Here is a 20,210-nt window from a genome sequence, read left to right as displayed (position 1 = left end):
AACGTGATTTCAAAGCTCATTTTCTGTTCTTCTATATCCTCTCTGAGACTCCACCTTCCAACCACAAAAGGAAAAAATGAACACAAAGACACAGAGAAATTACAACACAAGTCTCTTCCCTGGTACAAGAGCTGTCAGAGGTTGCTTTAATCATAAGCAAAAGGTGAAAAGTAATGTACATATTGCCTGAGGTTTTTTGTTTTATTTTCTCGCCCAAAGAGATCGATGCTTTATTGCAGAACAGACAAAAATACATTAATTAGAGTTTCACAACACACACGTGATTTTACAATTCAAAAAAAAAACCCCATAAAGATAAAGAAGAATCATAGAATCATTTGTCTTGATAATTGTGGATAATCATTTTGAGGAATATATTTCCTGGAAGCAAAGTGACTACATTCAGAAATACCGTTTGGATTAGTCTAGTTCTATAGAATCCAAATGTGCACCAAACACTGCACTTTTTATGTTAAATTGCTGTTGAATTTGTTAACCCACAACTGATTTCCTGTGTTATGGAATCTTGGAGATTACAGCTAACTTGAAGCAACACGGATAATTCTTGACAGTTAATGGTACATTTGTATGCATTTTCCTGAAAGGCTTAGCATCTGGGGGCCTCACACTGGTGGCTCAACATTGCCCCCTACTGCTTACAATGTAAAAATTCCGAGGTGGTCTGGCACAAAGTAGGAATTTAAACAGCCAGTGCCAGTTCACCCCCCAGTACACAGATGCCGGGTGGGACTGCACTGTCAGAGCCACAGAGCCGTAGGCTTTTCCAATCATTATTCTCTTCTGTCTCTTCCAATGGCAAAAGTAAATTATTATGAATTTGTTAAAAGTCATTTAAAAAAAATGGCTTGAGGTAAGGCTTAAATTTAATTTAGAAGTACAATTCCTTTTATCTTGGCCCAAACCTTGCTCTGCTGATAATGATCATCCTGAAACTTCCTGAGAGACACTGAGGCCATTGATTTTACTCCGAACCCTTAGTAACGCCACACGGACTGCAAGGGAACTCATGCTGGAGAATTCCCAAGACTGCTCTCCTTTTTAGTATTTTTACATGAGAGTTATAAAGAGATGTTCTCATCTAACATGCTATTGCCACCAAACTTAAAAAAATACATATAACTAAATCTTTTAAGTGAATTCATAAGAGCAACATTGGTAAGCTCAAGAAACCAAAGATCTCACTTAAAAAATACAACCCTTGAACAAAAGCAATTCAAAAACACTTTTTTTTAAAACAAAACCAGTGAATTCCTTTCTTATTCGTTTGCCAATTCTTATGCAAAGATTTGCCAAATCACCATCCCGAAGTCAAGCTGATGTCTTAGTGTCAAGATTCAGCAAGAAGAGAAATTCTAACTCAGATGTAAATGGACAAAACCAGAATTACACAGTGAAAAAGGAACTCCCTGAACCGAAGCTGCCTTTACATACACAGTCCATAAAAACAGAGCGTGCTCTACACAGGCTAATTTTAGGAACAGAACTGAGGAAATTTAGGCACTAACTTCATCACTTTCAGCCCAGTTTTACAATGCTCAGTTTTGCATCGATTCACGTCTTTGGAGAAATCCATTTTTGTGATATTATTAGTACACTAAAAGGATTATAACATTCCTCTGTCCGACGTATATCCATGAAAAAGCATGGTTTAAAAATCTGAGGAAGTGTCTGGAAAGCAGGGCCTTCTGGGTTCTGACCCAGACTTTCAGACTGGGACCTCATGACTTGCCGTTTCCACTATTATAAAATAGGGAGTAGTGACAGCTCCCCGTTTTTGCAAATTAGTTCAGTTTCCAGCACATCTCAAAGTCTGTGCAGTGGTACCACATCTCAGGAGTTTAGCAGCCTTTTATCGCTTTTCCACTACATTCCAAAGTCGATTATTTGGAGGCAGAACAGTGAGGGGGCGTGGGGCATTACCCTAGAGCCAGTCTTCCTGAGTTCAAACCCCAGCTCCCCCCTTTAACTGTATGACCTTGAGGAAGTTAGGTAAATCTCTTGTGTTTCAGTCTCCTTGTGTGTAAAATGGAGGGGAAAAAATTCCTACTTTATAGGATTGTCCTAAAAGCTAAATAAATTATGTATACAACACTTCAAATAGTGTCTAGTACTTAATAAATATCATATAAGCATTTGCTATTATTACTATTATTTAAATTTAGACTTAAGTCAAGACCTCCAAGTGGCCTCAACTTGCCTTCTAGCTCCATTTCCTACTACATAGCCCCTGAATTTTTAAGTCTCCACTTCTGACTGTGTTTTTACAGTTTCTGGAGCCTCATGCTTCTGTCAAAATGCCTTATCTGACCCTACATTTCCCCACCCAAGGTCCTCAAAAAGCCACATCTGCTGTTTCACAACATGCCCAGCTCCAGCGGTCTGAATTTAATACTCCTTCCTCTGGACTCTTGATTTTTTTTTTTTAATCTCTATTACAGGATTTCATTTTAGCTAATGTAACACCTGGCTATATTCACGCTTCTCTCCTTGTTAAACTGAATGGAGTGGTTAAGTGCACGAGCCACAGAGCCACTCTGCCTGGGCTTCAGTCTTGCTTCGCCACTTGCTCTGTGACCTTGGGGGAGGCATTTAATTTCTCTAGGCCTCGGTTTTCACATCTATAAATTAAAGTTCATAACAGTTTCTGCACTTCATAGGACTGTTGTTTGAAAAGTTAATATAGGGAAAAACCCTTAGAAGAGTGCACGATGCATATAAAAATGCAAATGAAGTTAGGAATTATTGTTGTATTGTTCTCATCTTCACTTCCTTAGCGTATGTGTAACACAGCGCCTTACATGTAGGAAATGCTCCATACGTGCTCATTGCACTGCACTGAGCTCGTACTGAAAAAACCCTGGCTGCTCCCATTACCTTACCAAGAGTAACTTAACTCACTATTTAGAATAATTAAATATGCATTACCTATGCAAACGAGGCAGCCGAGGATTAGTAGAGCACAGCATCCCAGAAAATCCGGTCCCAGATCTGTGGTACTTACCACACCTTCCATCTTCTTCCACAGCTCCTCCAGCTGAGTCATGGGTTGACACCACCAATTGGTGCACTTTTTGTATCGATTGCCTTGAAACCAAAACTGTCTCAGCCACTCAAATTCGACCTGGGGATCATAAATACAAGGCCGTGGTTAGGATGCCCCTGGGATGGACAATCAAGGACAATAAACTTCGTCACTCCATTCTCCAGTAACTTCACAAGCCACAGGGTGAGAAAAGGTGAGAAAAGCTCAGCTTAACCAGTTCCCAATATAGCTTGGGGTCTCCAGAGCCTTTCTGCAAAGTCAAGAAGGAGAGCAGTCTTAAAGCTTAGTGAGACAACCCAGGTCAGGCTGTGGATTTTCAGTCACATATCGTCACTCAGACGTGAGGAAACTATAAGTCAATCAACAACAAATCCTGAGACCCTCAAGTATACAGCAGCCTATACTGTGTGTGACGGGAAAGACAGAATCTAACAAGATGTGTTTTCATTGAACATCTGTATTAAAGACTATTATTAAGAGCAAAACACAGATACATATCAGAAAATATCAATTTTAGGTTTCTTAGATCAAAAATAAATATAGAATTTACCCATGAGCCAAGAGGAGCTGGCAGTACTATCAACTCATATAATTAAACAATATAAGGCTAATTATGGAGGAACACATTAAACCTCCAGAGCCATTCAGATTGTCACTTTCAATCCAGTCAGAGCCAACAACAATAGGTAAATAGGACATAAAGACACTAATCACTTCTTTTCCTTCCTACAAACCTACAATGGTAAACTTCTATTATAAGCCTCCTTAGCATTTCTCCTTCTGTTCTAACCAAGCCCCACTATTCATTTGGTAACCCACTCCTTTCTCCAGTCTCAGCCCATGTGGTCTGGGTAGAAAGCCAACTCTAATACCAGAGGTAGAACGTGCGATCCACTCTGAGTCAATCAGCCCACCACATTTCTCTAGTCACTGAGTTGGGTTTGGGGGAAACAGACATATGTTTAATCAGAATAAATCTTGAGACTGTCAGAAGATACAGGAAGAGGATTCTGCAACTTTTTTGCAGAATGGGAAGAACGGAGGCAACCCAGGAGGAAGCAGCTGCAAAATGAGCAGATAAAAACCAGGTCTTGGTGACATCAACTGACTCTTGAACAAGCTATTCCTGAAGCCCTTTTTGCTGAAACCAGTTCAGTTGAGTCTTCTGTTTCCTGCAAATGAAGTAATCCCAACGTATAAACATGAGAGGCTAAGTAAAGCTTTGAAAGAATAAGAAATTATTTCTTATCTATTTTCTATCACTCATCTTCAACTTAAGAATCAAATATTACCATTAAAGTACAATTTCATTCATCCCCTAAGCCCTTTTTACCTCTGCCCTCTGAAGAAATGTAGAACTTTCACAGCTTAATGTTGGGTTGTCTGGCTTTGCTAAGATAATCATGTTCCATATACAGGCACAGAGCTATTATAATCTTCACCACAAAGAATTTTTTTTGTTTGTTTATCCATATTGAACTTTCATGAGGCAAACAAAAGCAACTTGTGAAGATTTAACAATGGTGAAAATGGCTCAAGTAACTAACTTGAGAACACCAAGTCATATGAAAAGGTTTTAGTTTACATTAACTAAACATTTGTTTGATATGTAGAACTGATTTCAGTTAAAGCTGTTTAAACAAAACAAACAAAAAAAGGAATGTGGACAATATTCAGACAATTGTTGCTAAACTTTATGTGTAGTATTAAAAGACAGTGGCTAACAGAGGTAAACTTGACTTCTTTGAAAGGGAAATGAATACAAGCGTAATTCAAGTTCTCTGAAGATACAGGTTTAACAACATTATTTATTACAAGGGGGAAAAAGAGTTCTTTTTAGATTTCACATGAAATTTGTTCACACTACAGAACAGCCTAGCAGCAAAGCACCAAGCCCTAGGTTAGGGAGAGTTGAAAAGGTTTTTCTGTCTTTGGGCTGGTTATTTCCATTACAAGAACAAAACATATAAGCCTTGTCAACCATGACATCCCAGGAAATAAAACTGATTACCATAGGTAATTAGTTCACTCAGTCTATAAAGGTACACTAGAGTCTGGATTTCAGCAAATTAAAACTCAGAAGCAAGGAGAGGGGCATACCTGGAACTCTGCTATTGGACCAGAGAACAAAGAAAGACCCTGTCCGTTTTATTAAATAATGACTTCATCTTCCTCCTCAGATGCTCAACTGTCTTGTGAGGCAGACAGTATAATGGTTAAGAACACGGGCTCTGAAGTCAGTTCAGAACTGGGCTCCACTACTGAAGAGCTCTGTCATCCGTAAAATACGGATAATTACATAATAACCACAAAGGTTTGTGGTGAGGATTAAGTGGGTTAATAACGAACAGCCGACCATATGCCAGGCACTTGCTAGATGCTAAGAATACGGACTGAATGGAGGCCCCAAGGCCCAGCACTTACTGTCCTCAAGGATCTCACAATCCTATGAAATTTTCTGAGCGAGGAAAGTTTTTAGCAACCATGTCAATTCATGCTCACCCCCTTCCATTGAGGCCAATCAGGAAAGTTCAATCTTCAAGACTTATTCTTAACAGAGGTGTTTTGTTTTTTTTGTTTTTTTTCCCCATGCATTGAAGTCTTGCCCATGAGAAACAATCTTTGTGGGCATCAAACCCACTGGCAGGCATTTTCTTCAGCTCTGTAACCTGACTTTTTCATTGAGATGTTGTGGGCAAAAAAAAATACCACAGGATTTTAATCAAATGCCTCCCCCACCAGTTCTCCCATTGCCAAGAGAAGCAGTTGGCTCCTTCCTTAAAATTAATTAAGGAAGCAAAAAATAGTTCCAGCTGCTTGATTCAGTTTGAGTTACCAAAAAAGTAAGGTGTTTCCTGCACCCCACCCCACCCCATCCTGGCCCCAAACTCTGGAGATGAGAAAGGAAAGCTACAGGGTGGATGCTGTACAAAAACCAAAGGGCTAGGACTTAGAATAGAAGCCTTGTTGCTTCAATGTTTAAAAAAAAAAAAAAATCAGAGTCTCGCCATATTGATTGACAACGCTCCAGCATCCACGGAAGGAGAATCTTCATCCCCTCTCCTGGAGTCCCTCCAGGGACGCTCCCAGGTACCTGAGCTTTCCTGAGGCGCTCTCAGTGTTCGTGATGCTTTTAAACCAAACTCCCAGATTTCGGACTTGCACTTAATGAAAATTCACTATTATTCAATCTTTTGGGCAAAACTACAATACAAAGATAAGTAATGCCCACAGGTATCAGAAGGCAAATTGACAGCCTGGAGAATTTGTAGGATCTTGAAGTGCCTTCTGGACCATCAGAGAAAACTGAAAACATGTTCACAACAGTGTTAGTTACCTAGCTGTGACCTGGGACAACATCACTATAACCCCTCTAATTCACCAGCACTGGCCTTCTCTACGGAATAGTCAAAGGAGTCAATCAGCACAGGGAACTATATTCAATATCTTGTAGTAATCTGTTATGAAAAAGAATATGACAACAAATATATGCATGTGTATGTATGACTGAAACATGATGCTGTACACCAGAAGTTAACAGATTGTAAACTAACAATGCTTCAATTAAAAAAAAAAGATTTTCTCAAATTATACACTTTATTCATGTATAATGCAAATAATTTTATTTATTACATTTCTTCTTCTTTTGTCTTCTTCCTATTTTGGATATAATTTTCAGTTTTACTTTCCTTGATCTCATCTATCTTGTCAATAATGTTTTTCAATTGTTATAAAGTCCTTTGTACTATTGGGATGAGAACTGTAGTCTTTTTATTTTTATATTCTTTTATCACATGCAAAGTGGATTTAATTTCTTTTTCCATACAGACATCCAACTAATCTTTCCACCATCAGTTATTAAATATTTCTTTCTTTCCAATGAAAGAAAAAATAGAAAAGCTTTTCTCCTGGAAATGTCTTAAAAAACTCTGAAGGGGAAAAACAAACAGAATCCACCCACCTACCTGAACCTTGGTCACTGCGCACTTAAGACATTGGGGAGCAAAGTTTGTAAGATTCCAAGACCATCAGAGCTACAATATCACCATTTAGTTGGAAATCGTTTCCATCACTCTGACAGGTAAGCAAAAGTCACATGCTCTTCTTCTGCCAAGTTAGTTTGGGTCCTTGATTTGGTCCCAGGTCAGTGTATGCATTTCCCTCATGAGATGTGGACACATGCCCAATGGAGTCAATGCTCTCAGTAATTTCAGTAATTACTCAGTAATCACAGTAACTAATTTCAGTAATAACTGAAATAAGTTATTTCACCAAGAAAGACATTAGACCAGAGACAGATGCTAAAGTTCAATCTACAAAGAGCTACCCTATGAAGGCCCTTTCACAGTAGCTCGAAGGAAGATGCAGGTCTGATCAGAACAAGATGAGGACCAAATGAAGACATCAAATAGTGCATTTCCCCAGGGGAAATTTACTAGGTGTTGAGACCGAATTCCACATTTTACAATTTCCTTCTAAGAAAGAAAACAGACCATTCAATAACAAAGCAGGAGATTCTGCTTATAAGTGATCAAAACCCTTTTTAAGAAATTGGAAAAAAAAATTAAATTCTTAAGATACTCAGTTCCAATCCCCAAAGTCTCCAAATTGCTTGGTTAGAAGCTATCTAAGACAAGGAAAGCCAGTCACTTCAAAACTCACACAGCCTGACAGTCTGTAGCATCTAAAACCAAGGGCTTTATCCTATAATGAGTCCAGCAAAGGCACATGGCCTTTAAGAAAGAGGAAAGCAAACAATAAGAACCAGGGTAAATATTATGGACACTCATGCTCTCGTTTAACAACAGGACACAGTAGAGTGAGTGCACCAACTTGTACAATGAAAGAACAGTTTTTGATGATGCGCCCTGACATATGGAATTCACTCTTAAAGTAAGGAGATGACCTTGAAGAATCAAAGATTGAGGGGACAGAGAAGACTGGCACACTATTTAATTCAAGATCTCTCCATTCAAGCCTAGGCAAGCCTCAAGGGTCTAAGGTTTCTGACACATCTCTTCCCCAGCTGCTAACATACTACAATGTCATAAGGAACCAGCCACTGAAGCAGATGGGTTCAGATGACAATACTTTCCTGTTAGATAAACAGCATTTTACAGATAGCCCTCACATATCAATGAGAACAAAATATCGGAGTCATTCATAGAAGCCCAGAGAGGATGGGGCGGGCGGGGGAGTGGTTAGCCCATGTACACTTAAAGAGTGAGCCCATCCTGCCAGCCTGGCTCCTAAAACTGCAAGGTTTATCCAGACAGCAATACAGAGTAAGACATAACTTTGCTCCCAAGGCTAATTGAGTGAGGTCACCAGGCCCATAAATGCTTATCTTTCCAGAAGCTCTAGCTCTCAGCGATGTCTCCAGCAAGGACAGATGAGAGAGAACACAGGACACTTATCAGGCACAAGCAGGGAAGAAAGGCAGTCCTGGGTTCAGCTTCACCTCAGAGTGGTTATTATCTCTCTGGAAGGCAGAATTTCTTTGCCTTTGGTTCTGGAGATCATGGCAACGTTTCACTAAGTGTGGAGTAGCTCCTAAAAAATTAAGTATCTTTTTAAAGATATTACATGACATTGTGGGAACACTGTTTCTCCTCCGCTCAAAAGCCTTCAATGGCTCCCCATTTCCCTGAGAGTAAAAAGGAACGTCCTTGCCCTTACAGACACCTCTGATGACCACCTACAATCTGCAGTTCCCCAGTCCCCGGACACCATCTCCAAGACCTTGTCTCCATCTCCTGTGCCTTACAGACTCACTCCCTCCATTCCCACCAGACTGTCCCATAACTAGTCCATGAACACCAGACCTTCTCCCCACACACAGACCTGGCAGTGGTTTTGCCCTCTGCCCGCAACCCTGATGCCCAGATATCCACGTGGCTCCCTCCCTTACCTCCTTCAAGTCTCTGCTCAAAGGACATCTTCTCAGTGGGGATGTTCTCCACTTATCTCAATCTCCATTGCCTTGCTCTGTTTGGTTTTTTCTCTAGACTTATCAAATTTCTAACATGCTACACATTTAACTGATGTAGTGTGTTTATTATTTATTGTCATCTCCCTGCAGTAGAATATCAATTTTATTTACCAATGTATCCGAAAGCACCCAGAAGAGTGCCCTGCACATGCTCAGTAATTATTTATTGAAAGGATGACTGAGAAAATTTTTGTATTCCAAACTCTCTACCAATCTTTCTAATTACATCAAAGAAAACATCTTTGATGGATGATAATCTTCAACAATTCTCAAAAAACAAAAACCAAAAACCCCAATTCTCTACCACTTGGTAATCTCTTTTTTCCTTTTAGCTTTTTTTTTTTGAGGTGTAATTTACCCACAACAAAATTCACCCATTTTAAAGTGTAGAATTCAATGACTTTTAGAAAGTGTATGATGTTGTCCAAGAATCTCCCTTTTCAACGTGAAGAACAGAGACCTCAGGCTCAGAGCCTTCTCCAGCCAAGAGCATCTGGAATACGAACAGCATTCCTGATCTCACTGGCCAGAGTTTTCTGGTTATTTTTTTCTTTTGGCTACTCATACTGGCTTTCCATTTAAAGTGGTAATAGAAAGCTTCCTTTTAAAAAAAAATATATTTACATTAAAAAATGAGTAGATTCTTTAAAAAGTGTTGAAAAGATAACAATAAACGTAGTCCAAAGATAAAGCAAAAATTGAAAGGATATTAATGAAAATAACAAAGTTTATGAAACATTGACTCATGGGATCCAGACCTGCTGGCCTGAGAGACTGCAGAATCATGCCTAATTTCATAAACAAAGGGCAAGGCATTGACACCTGCCAGGACGGTCCACCCTCCGTTCTCAACAGCCCCTGTTGGAAGACTGTCCTTCATGGGTGTCTTGTATCTCTGCCTGTCTGTGAGCAAGGCACTGACTGCCGTTTGCTTCAGACTCTCATTGCAAGGATGTCTGTTTAGTGAACACCCTTGGAAAATACAGTTTCTCCCTCCAGAATAAAGGGCAGGTTTGCTAACAGACTGGGAGGATAAAGACGTGTCTTGATCTGGCTGCAAAGGACAGGCATGCGCACTACCCATCACAGAAGATTCCGGTTCCCTCCACTCAGGCTCCTCTCCCAGGACGCAACCCCTCGGGGTGCCCATGCACCCCGGCCCATCTGCGTGACCCTGTGGAAGCAGGTTGGAGAATTGGCACAATAACACCGATGCTCTGGCTACTGCTACATTGTAAGTAATGACCTGTCCTTTGTCTCTGGCCCAGGAGTCTCATGTCTCACATTCACAGCAAACTGTGGCTGATGAACTTGTCAGCTTGCAAGTAGGATAGAATATTCACAGTCCCTGAAAGTCCTTACCTCGTTGTGGATTTCTTCACCTTGTTTCAAGACAGCAGGCTCTAAGGATTTCAGAGAGAATTCACCATTGTCTGCCTCATTGCGGACATTCTGCAGAGCCAACTGGCAGCGCTGTAAGATATAATCCAAGGTCCCCGTCGAGCACTGCGGAGACAGAAGCAGCCACTGAGATGATCAGCAAACTCCAGGTGTACCATCCCTCTGTTCCTAGGATGTCTGTCCCACTTCTGTGCAATCACCTGTTGCCCTCACAGCTCAGCATGGGCTCCTTAACTTCAGAATGACTAGGGCAGCTTTCCCACTGGGATCCGTGCAGCCAGCTTGGCCTCACTTGGCCACACATCCTGCTGCTTCTCTTTTACTACACAGGCCTCACATCTCTAAAGAGTAGGCTCCCCCAGGCTGTAGCCCTGTTTCTCTCTATATACATCTTACATACACTGCAGAACCTAGAAATGAGTCCTAAATGTACAAGAAACTTACTAAGTAGTTATTGGACAAATAACTAATTCACCAAGAAGTTAAGGACACTGCCTTTATTTCAAGTGCCCTGAACCTAACGATGGGAAAGACAGGTAACCAGACTGTCCAACTGGTTCAAAAGCACACAGAATACAACAGCAGTGGCAGGAGAAAAAAAAAAAACAAAAAAAAAACCCCTGAGGTTATAAACACTGGGCAAAGGACTCATTTTCCTTTTCTGCAAAAAGCATACACTAGGCAGTCACAAGTCCTTCGCAGAAGAGATTCTTTAAATCACAGAGAGTATGTTGTTCATGCCTCTAAGGCAAGTTTAAAGGCGTCACTCAGTACCTGGCTATCAGCAAAGGCACAGATAACTTAGTCCATCCCTCTCGGAGACTGTGGGAGCAAAACAGAGGTCAAATGGACTAACTCCTTCTTTGAATGAGCATGTGTCAGAAAAGAAGAGGATGCAGGTGGAGTGTGCATCCGTTTGTTTTGATAATGACATGATTTCCTAGAATGATAAAAAAGCAAGCTATAAATATCCTTTAGACCCAATGAGGGAAATGTAGTACTCAATATATTTTTATTTTAACAGCTATAATTTAAACGGATCCCTTAGAAATAACCTTGAAGGCTAATCCCTTAGTACAAAAATTCTTTGCACAGTTACTGCCACTTGATACAATGTGACCTGGGCATGCCTAGGAAAAAAAAAACAAAGTTTCTGTGCAAAAAATCAGAAACTTGACTAATATGTATCTGAATATGATGATCCCAAAGTTCTGGGAACAGAAGGGCAGCAGCTCCAATCTGCTACAAAGGGAAAAACAGAAAATGGAATTCAATTACCACTCACTTTTGTCCCACAGCCACCCCTACAACATATTTTTAATGACATTCTGTCTATAAACGTGTTCTAACTGCAGCCTTTACTCTCCCAAGTATGGAGTAACCTACATCAGAGGTAATTAACTGAAATGCCATCTACTCTAACAAAAGATTAAAAACAACACAAAATTTCCCATCAATAAGGGACCAGTTAAATGAACTATGATGGAGCTATTTATACTGGCAGCCAAAAGAAAAAAAAAAAAGGAGGAGGGAATATATTTAGTTAGTTAGTTAGTTAGTTAGTTAGTTAGTTAGTTAGTTATTTCCCCCACCCTGGGTGATTAGAGTTTTAGCTGATGTAAAGAACCTATAATCAGGCCTAGTTTTTTGAGGGGTGGTGGTGATGGTAACAATTTTACTGAGATATATAGTTCACATGTCAATTTACCCACTTAAAGATACAATTCAATGCTTTTTGTATATCCACAGAGTTGTGCAACCATCACTACAACTAATTTTAGAACATTTTTATCCCATACCTTTGAGCAGTCACCCTCTCCTACTTCTACTAGCCTTTCCAGCCCTAAGCAACCACTAATCGACCTTCTGTGTCTACAGATTTAACTACTCTGGACACTTCATATAAATGAAATCATACAATATGTGGTCTCTTGTGATTGGCTTCCTTTACTTAGTATAATATTTTTGAGGTTCGTCCATGCTGTACCTCGTGTCAGTCCCCCATTCCTGTTTATTGCCAAATAATCATTCAATTGTATGGATACACTGCCCTTTGTTTATCCATTCATTTAGGCTCCTCTTCTTGGCTCTTAACGAATTAAGCGACTATGAACATTCATGCACAAGTTTTCACTTCTCTTGGGTATGTACCTAGGCATGGAATTGCTAGGCAGTACGGGAACTCTGTATTTAACCTTCTGAGGAAGTGCCAGACTGTTTTCCAAAGTGGCTGCACCATTTTGCATTCCCTCCAGCAGTGCATGAGGGCTCCGATTTCTGCAAATCCTCACCAACACTTGTCACTGTAGTTTTAAGGACAGCGGGTATAAAGTGGTATGTCATTGCGGTTTTGATCTGCATTTCCCTGATGGCTAATGATGCTGACTATCTTTCCGTGTGCTTACTGGCCATTGGTATATCTCCTCTGAGCCATGCCTATTCAAATCCTTTACCTTTTAAAAAAGTTGGATTATCTTTTTTTATTAATTAATTAACTAATGGCAGTGATGGCTCCTTATGTTTATTTTTTGTTTTAGTGATTAAACATGCGCTGGATTATCTACCTTCTTAATCACTGAGTTGTAAGAGTTCTTTATGTGTTCTAAATATGGGCACCTTGTGAGATACACGGTTTGTAAATATTTTCTCTCATTCTGTTATAGTTTGTCTTTTCACTTTCTTGATGGTATCCTTTGAAGCATATAAGTTTGCAACTTTGATCAAGTCCAATTTATCTGTTGTTTTCTTTGCTTACTTACTTTTGGTTTCATATCTAAAAAAAATTTCCAACTCTTAAGAATTGATAAGTAATATCTTGACAAAATACTGATAAGTAATTATCAACAAGGTTTACTAAAATGGAACAAAAAGTGCAGAATAGGGTGTAGAGGAGGCTACCATTTATATTAAAAATTTAATTACACATGTATTTGCTTATATATGTATTAAATGTCACTGAAAGGAATAACAAAAATCTGATAACACTGGTTGCCTCTGGGAGGAGAAGGTGGTTGGCACAAGGAGAAAGAGACTTTAACTGGAAACTCTCAGGTACTTTTTGAATTTTGAATCATTAGAGTAACTACCTATTTAAGACATAACTGTACATAACATTTAAATTTACAAAAAACAGACATTCTGTACTGAACCCCAAGAATATTCTGTCACAATCAGACAAAAACTAAAATCAAACACAGGTCGAGAGTCATCAGACATAATTTACTCACATGAAACCAAAAACTAGATAGATATTTTTCCCTGATAACCAAAATGAATTTCAGAACATCATTTCCTTAAGACAATCTGTTTCCTACATACTGTGAATAGGCAGAAAATAGCAAATCATTTTGTTTGGCACAAAAAAGATGTCTAATTTAATACTGTGTGAAGGAAAGGACATTTGTAGAACAAGTGAGTATAAAGTTGCACGAATCTTTTTTTTTCTCTCTGTACTGAGGGAAATAATAATGCTAACTATAGTGCTGGGCAAAAAATCTTTTCCTTCTTCTATTACTGAAAATGTAAGACGAAATTAAAAAGTTTTAAATAGGATAAAAACATAATCCTGCCACCTTACCTTATTTTAATTATTTTTATTGCACGTGATTCTTTGTCCACACACAGTTGTAATCAGTACATGCATATCAGTGTATATGCTGTTTTTCACTGTTTATAAATAAGTATTCAAAACTACCATTTTCAATGTTTCTCACTGAGGTGATACTAATAATTTAATTAGCTAATCACATAATATAAAGGCATTAAGGTTCTGTCCAACTTTTCACTACTATTATCATATGAGATAAATATCCTTTTATATATACTTTTGAATTATTTCCTAGGTTTGATTCCTAAAAACAGTGTTGTGCAATCAAAGACAGGAGTATTTTTATGATGCTTTTTACATATCCCCACATAGCTTTCCAAAAAATATACCAATTAGGAAAAACTACCAGAAATGTATGAAGGTACCATTTCATGGTAACTTAACCAGCAATGAAAATTATCATTTTTGACTTCTGGTAAAAATATTTTGGAAGAAATAAAAAGTTAACCTTAAAACAATGATTTTTTTAAAAAAATATTTTTAGATTTAAAGTAATTTTTAAAGCCTGTATACACAGGATCATGTATAACAGAGCCAGCAAACTTTTTCCTTTAGGCTTGATAGTAAATATTTCAGGCTTGCAGGCCACAAGGTCTGTGTTTAACTACTCAGCTCTGCCACTGGAGCTCCAAAGCAGCCATAAACAACAGGCAAGCAAATGAGCATGGCTGTGTTCCAATAAAACTTTATTTACAAAAGCAGCTGACTGGCCCACAAGCTACAGAATTTTCTCTGACCCTGATCTACAATATAGAAAGCAGGATGGTCACATCTCTCACATTACATGTGCCTAATTAGCAAAACATCACGTAGCTTGAATTGAAGCGGGCATAATATAAAAGACACAGATTTGGGATAATGTGTTTCTTCTAACAGCACCGCTATACATATCCACCGCTTTATTAAAAGATAATTAATGCTCAAAATTCTGCCTAAGAATTAGAAGCTACAAATACAGCTATGACTAAGCACAGAAACCTAAACCTCAGGATATTTTGAAAGCACTGCTACTCTAGTGAAGCTGGTTCACTTGTTAAAAATTAAAAAAGGCAATAAGGCCAGAGGGGTACTTTTCAAACTGCATTCCAAAGGGCTCCTTTTGGGAACTTCCACGTATGCCTGTATCTATTGTAGGAGGTGGAGAAGGAAAAGTCTCCTGATCTCTCACAAGCTTTCGTCCAAAATTTCCATTTGGCAGCTCCAACTCAGCCAGTTCAGAACTGAACAAACTACTGTCTTCCCCTAATGTCTTAGATCCCTGTTTCCATCATGGTAAAGTCATCTCCAGCTCACCCAGGCTTGAAACCTCAGAATCATCCAAGAGCCTGGCATGTGACAAGCATCCAATAAAGAACTAGTTAGTTACCTGATTCATTCATTCGTTTGTTCATCCATCCATTCACTCACTCTTACATCCTTCCCTCCACCTCAATAGGTCAGTTGCCAAGTCTGACACCATGTCTACTACATCAGTCAAGGGAACTTCTTCTTCTCCCCTGTTACCACTATCTTACTTCAGACCAACAGGTTTAGTGGATATCTCCATCATTTTCATCTTCCTAAAGGTATCTCCAGGATGTCACCACAACGATAAATAAATCATCAATAACCCCCACCTGCCAACAACTTAAGTTAAAACACACCTCATCTGATATACAAGACCCTTCATAATCTGGTCCCACTCAGGAATCAGCATTTATCTGCAAACACTCCTTTTCTGGCATCCTGGGATTCACAGCACAGCCACTCAATATTCCCTCTGTGCCCCCAGCCCATCCCATCCCAACATCTCCACCTGGGTCCTCATTCCACTAGCTGTCCTAAAATGTCCTAAAATCCCCTAATCCCTACTTGTTCAAGTCCTACAAGTCTCCTCACTCATGAGGAGATGCTGTTTGCTACTCTCTGTTCTGCACCAAAACTACTTTGTTAGACTGTAGGCATCCCGAAGATATCAAGCTGTCCACCATTCCTGTTCACAAGTGCCTAAAAGAAAACCTTGAACACTGGAAAGTTGAACGAAAGTTTCCAGAATGGATGAATGAACTAAAATCACCTCCCTCCTTTTGAATAGCAGCTTTCAATCAATAGCAATTCTTCCAGTTAAGACTCACTGATGACATAATGTCTCTTGCTTTATTATGAAACACTCTAGCGTGTAAGTGGAGACAGAAGAGCCTTCCACACAAAGAGCTTTGGTCGTTCCTGTCTTCAATGGCTTTTCATCAGGACAAATGAAAAGACAGTAGTGGTAGTAGTGGTGGTGGTAGTGGTGGTGGTGCTGGTGGTGGCGGTAGTGGTGGTAGTGGTAGTGGTGGTGGTGGTGGTGGTGGTAGTAGTAGTGGTAGTAGTACGAGTAGTAATTTAATAATAGTAATAGTGACTAACAGTCTTTGAATGCATACTCTCTCAATACCAGTCACTCTTCTAAAAAACTTACATGTATTAATTCATTTAATCCTCACAAGAACCCTATGAACTAGGTATGATTATTACTCTCATCAAACACATTTTCCCACACTTCTAATTCATCCTTTTGTACCTCTGAGCTCAGCACTAATCTTATCAGCTTGGACCAGGAAAGACGCCAGGATGCACAGAAAAAGTAGCCACACACTCAGAAGGATTCTTGAGAGAGTTCTAGCTAGAAAGACAGATGTCTATATACTTTTTTTTTTCTAAGTGGAGGCACTGAGGATTGAACCCAGGACCTCCCTCATGCTAAGCATGCACTCTACCACTGGGCTATACCCTCCCCATATCATCCTGTATTACACAAAAATGGAGTCTATTTTGTACAATACAAAGCACATGTGAGATGCTTTATAAATGCTTGCTCACTCCTTTTTGCCTGCCTCCCTCCCTTCTTCCTTCCTTCCTAACAGAACTTACTTTTAGGTCTCCAAGATAATGATTTGTGTTTTTATCTAATATTTGTCTCTCAAACGAAAAGGGAAGTTCACCAAAGCTAGTGGCCATAATTGTCATGTTGATGGCTCGCTCTCTCTCAAGCCTCTAGTGCTGCGGGACACGGAACAGACACTCAGACATTTAGATGAAGGAAGGAAGGAAGGGAGAAGAAGGGAGATAAGGAGAAAAGGGGGGAAGGAATGCTTGATGGGTTTGCTGGCATCTTGATTCAGACACTCATGCCCTCTCTATCACCCAGCAGCATGACAGGACCAGCTTACTAGAAAAGAGCTACTTAAATACCAAAAGGCACGACGCTGCCTCGTGGACTCGCAGTCTCAGGACTGAAAAGGTCTTGTGCCTGTGTGTCCCTGACACTTTATGTATCCCTTCTGCCCAACTCTCTCACACTGGTCCCCCTGTGGTACGATGAAAAGTCAAGCTATAAAAGCAAAGCACAGATAACAAGCTTGGATACGAGGTCAACTTGTAATCCTTCTCGTGATCATTCCCCTGCGCCCTGGAACTCTTCTTAGCTGAGCACAAAATACTCGAGGGTGACTACTTAGGGCTTTCCTCATCTCTTAGGTTTCCATTCTGAACTAGTCTAATCAGCTGACTAGCAGCCACTGCAAGTAGTGGCAGAATTTAGCAATAAAGTCCGGGTTAGGAACACAACTGGGGAGCTGAGAAATTCCTTGGCACCGCTGTGACTTTCTCTGAAATTTACATTCACATGCCCAGAAGCCTGACCCAAAAGTTAAGGGAAATGTAAATTCTCAACCATCTGAGCCCAGTCACAGTTAACACATGCACAAGCACACACACAAATCTACCCTATTTTGTTCTGGCCGTCTCCTGCCCTTGACCTTGACAGATACAAACCCCTCAGAAAATCTCTAACCAGCAATACCTGCCAAGATGCCCTCTCACCGGCACCTTGTCCAAGAAACATAACCCCAAGAAGCAAAATTGACTTATCCCATGCTGTGAACACTGGATCCAACACAACTCAAAGCTAAAAAAGCAAGTAAATAGAGGCTAAAGTCAAGTTAGATGGAAGCAATTTTCCTATCAAATATTCTTCCAAAGTTCTATGATAAATTGCTCATTCAACCACTTCTGTCATATCCAATTAAGTTTGAGTCACATTTTTATTTACACTTACCTCTGCCACTCGGTGAGTGGAACTAAACCGAGGTGGTAAGCCAGCCAAAACACAGTGTTGGTGGGTGGCATTGAGATCATCTGCAGAAACAAATACCAAAAATTAAAAAAAAAAAAAAAAAAAAAAAAGAAAGAAAGAGAGAAGGAAAGAAAATCACCTGACACAGACTTATTAGTCACTCGATATTATTTAACTAAAATACAAAGTAAATAGTAAATTCATTATTCAAGAAAAATGACAATAACCAAGGAATTGACAGTTATCCTGTATTCTTTAAACCATTCTTTGTAAGTAGGATGACACTATATATATATATATATATAAGTCATATGGTATAAAACCACTAATGGTGTAAAACCATCAAAAACCATGATGCTTTTAGTAGTGAAAGGGGATGTTACCAATAATTATTCCAGGACAACAAGTGCAAACCAGGATTGTCCTTTGCTAACAGGACATAGGGTTACCTTACTTATTTGTAGTCTTGTGATACCCTCTCACCACCTTTAGAATTGGCCAAAATTCTTTCATATTACTTGGAGTTGAACATCTTTCATCTGAAAATCGGCCTCACTCTCTCTCTCTCTCTCTCCCCAATCAAAGTATCAATTTTGCCCTAACAATTTTCCAGGCAGCAAACCAACCAACTCAGCATGTTGCGAAGCTCTGGCTCACAGAACAGAATTCAAGCCTACAGATTCATGACCCAAGCATGGAGTAGGCGGTGGATTCATCAGCTTAAGAACACGCCTAAAACCACATACAGCAGGAGGAAAACCAAAGGCCAAGTTGTTGTGTATTCTAAGAAATGATGCCATATGTGAGGCAGAATCTGTATCACTTTTGCTTAGGACATTGCTTCTTCTATTACAAAGAAGAGAACTGAATAGAACTGTTCCCACCAACACATGATTTCCGACATAAGCAGCAGAGGCTTCTTAGCAAGATACCAAGAAAGACAATGACGTAAACTAGAAGGCAAAGACCACTATACCCCGTAGGTGTTAGCAAAAACAACCTATAGTGTTATCTCTAAACATAAACGGAAATACAAAATGCCAATTGCATGACTCCTGCTGACGGACATTACAGAGTAACCAGGATGAGGTTTACCCTTTTACCTTAACAACCATAAGACAGACCAAAAACAGGAAACAAATGTTTTTGATACAAGAAAGCAGAGCATGATATTACCCCAAAGATAAGAGAAAGAAAATAGGTAAGCCCTACAATTGCCCTAGCTTACTACCTGGGAACAGTTTCAAAACCACAGAGTAGGGAGGGAGAAGTCAGAACTTGAGTTTTCAGTTTCCCCTCTTGCTGAGCTGTGAAGACAGACTAGAGTTTAGGAAGGCCGAGGCAGCAGAGATGTGTAGGGCAGAACGCTGCCAGAGAAGAACCTGCACAGGGAGAGAGCAAGCAGACATCCGCAGCAGGCAGGGTTCCTTCAAGTCTTTAGGTAAGCACTGATCTGTGCACGTAAGAATACAAAGCAGCACCAGAAAGCTGTAGGCTGAACGAATCTCAGACCTCATACAGGGCCAGGAGTACTTTGTGCTCTCAGCAGCCAGAATGGCTCCTACTGAGATAATGGATAGAATCTTTAGAAAAGTATCATCTTAGAAGGAAAGTTAAATAAGCCCTATATTAAAGGCTGCCCAAGGTCCATCAAAAAGCTTAACAGCAAGTCTCAAAAGGATCCAACCTATTCCATATAATTCAATTACTCACTAGAGTGAAATCCAACACTATTTAAAAGCATATAACAAAATCAGGCATCAACAGATAAAACTGGCCATATCCAGCATTCATTCAAAATATAACAGAGAAATAAAAGATGTACGATACATATGACATTGACATGTAAGATATATACATATCTTTCTTTCCCTTCATATATACATATCCTACATATATGTATGAAGAGATAAAATGAAGCTTCAAAACACAAAAAATAGAGTGACTAACATTAAAAATTCCATTGAATGAGATGAACAGCACCTAAGACACTGAAGAAGAAAAGGTAAGTGAAGTAGAATGCACAGAAACTACCCAAAAACACAGAGGA

The 20,210-nt window shown here is 39.6% G+C and overlaps 1 protein-coding gene across 2 annotated transcripts in view; it reads right to left on the bottom strand.

The window, feature by feature from the left end:
• Positions 1-20,210, bottom strand: part of FTO (FTO alpha-ketoglutarate dependent dioxygenase) — a 345,689-nt gene that overhangs the window by 191,250 nt on the left and 134,229 nt on the right. For both annotated transcript variants that reach the window (XM_032486327.1, XM_006185972.3), the window contains exons 5-7: positions 18,143-18,222; positions 10,419-10,562; positions 3,023-3,142 (exon numbers count right to left, since the gene is read on the bottom strand). In XM_032486327.1, coding sequence (XP_032342218.1) covers positions 3,023-3,142; positions 10,419-10,562; positions 18,143-18,222 — 344 coding nt within the window. The remainder of the gene's footprint in view (positions 1-3,022; positions 3,143-10,418; positions 10,563-18,142; positions 18,223-20,210) is intronic.

Source organism: Camelus ferus, chromosome 9 (assembly GCF_009834535.1).
Source record: "Camelus ferus isolate YT-003-E chromosome 9, BCGSAC_Cfer_1.0, whole genome shotgun sequence".
NCBI classification, from domain to species: domain Eukaryota; kingdom Metazoa; phylum Chordata; class Mammalia; order Artiodactyla; family Camelidae; genus Camelus; species Camelus ferus.
This window is presented reverse-complemented; position numbering and strand designations above follow the sequence as displayed.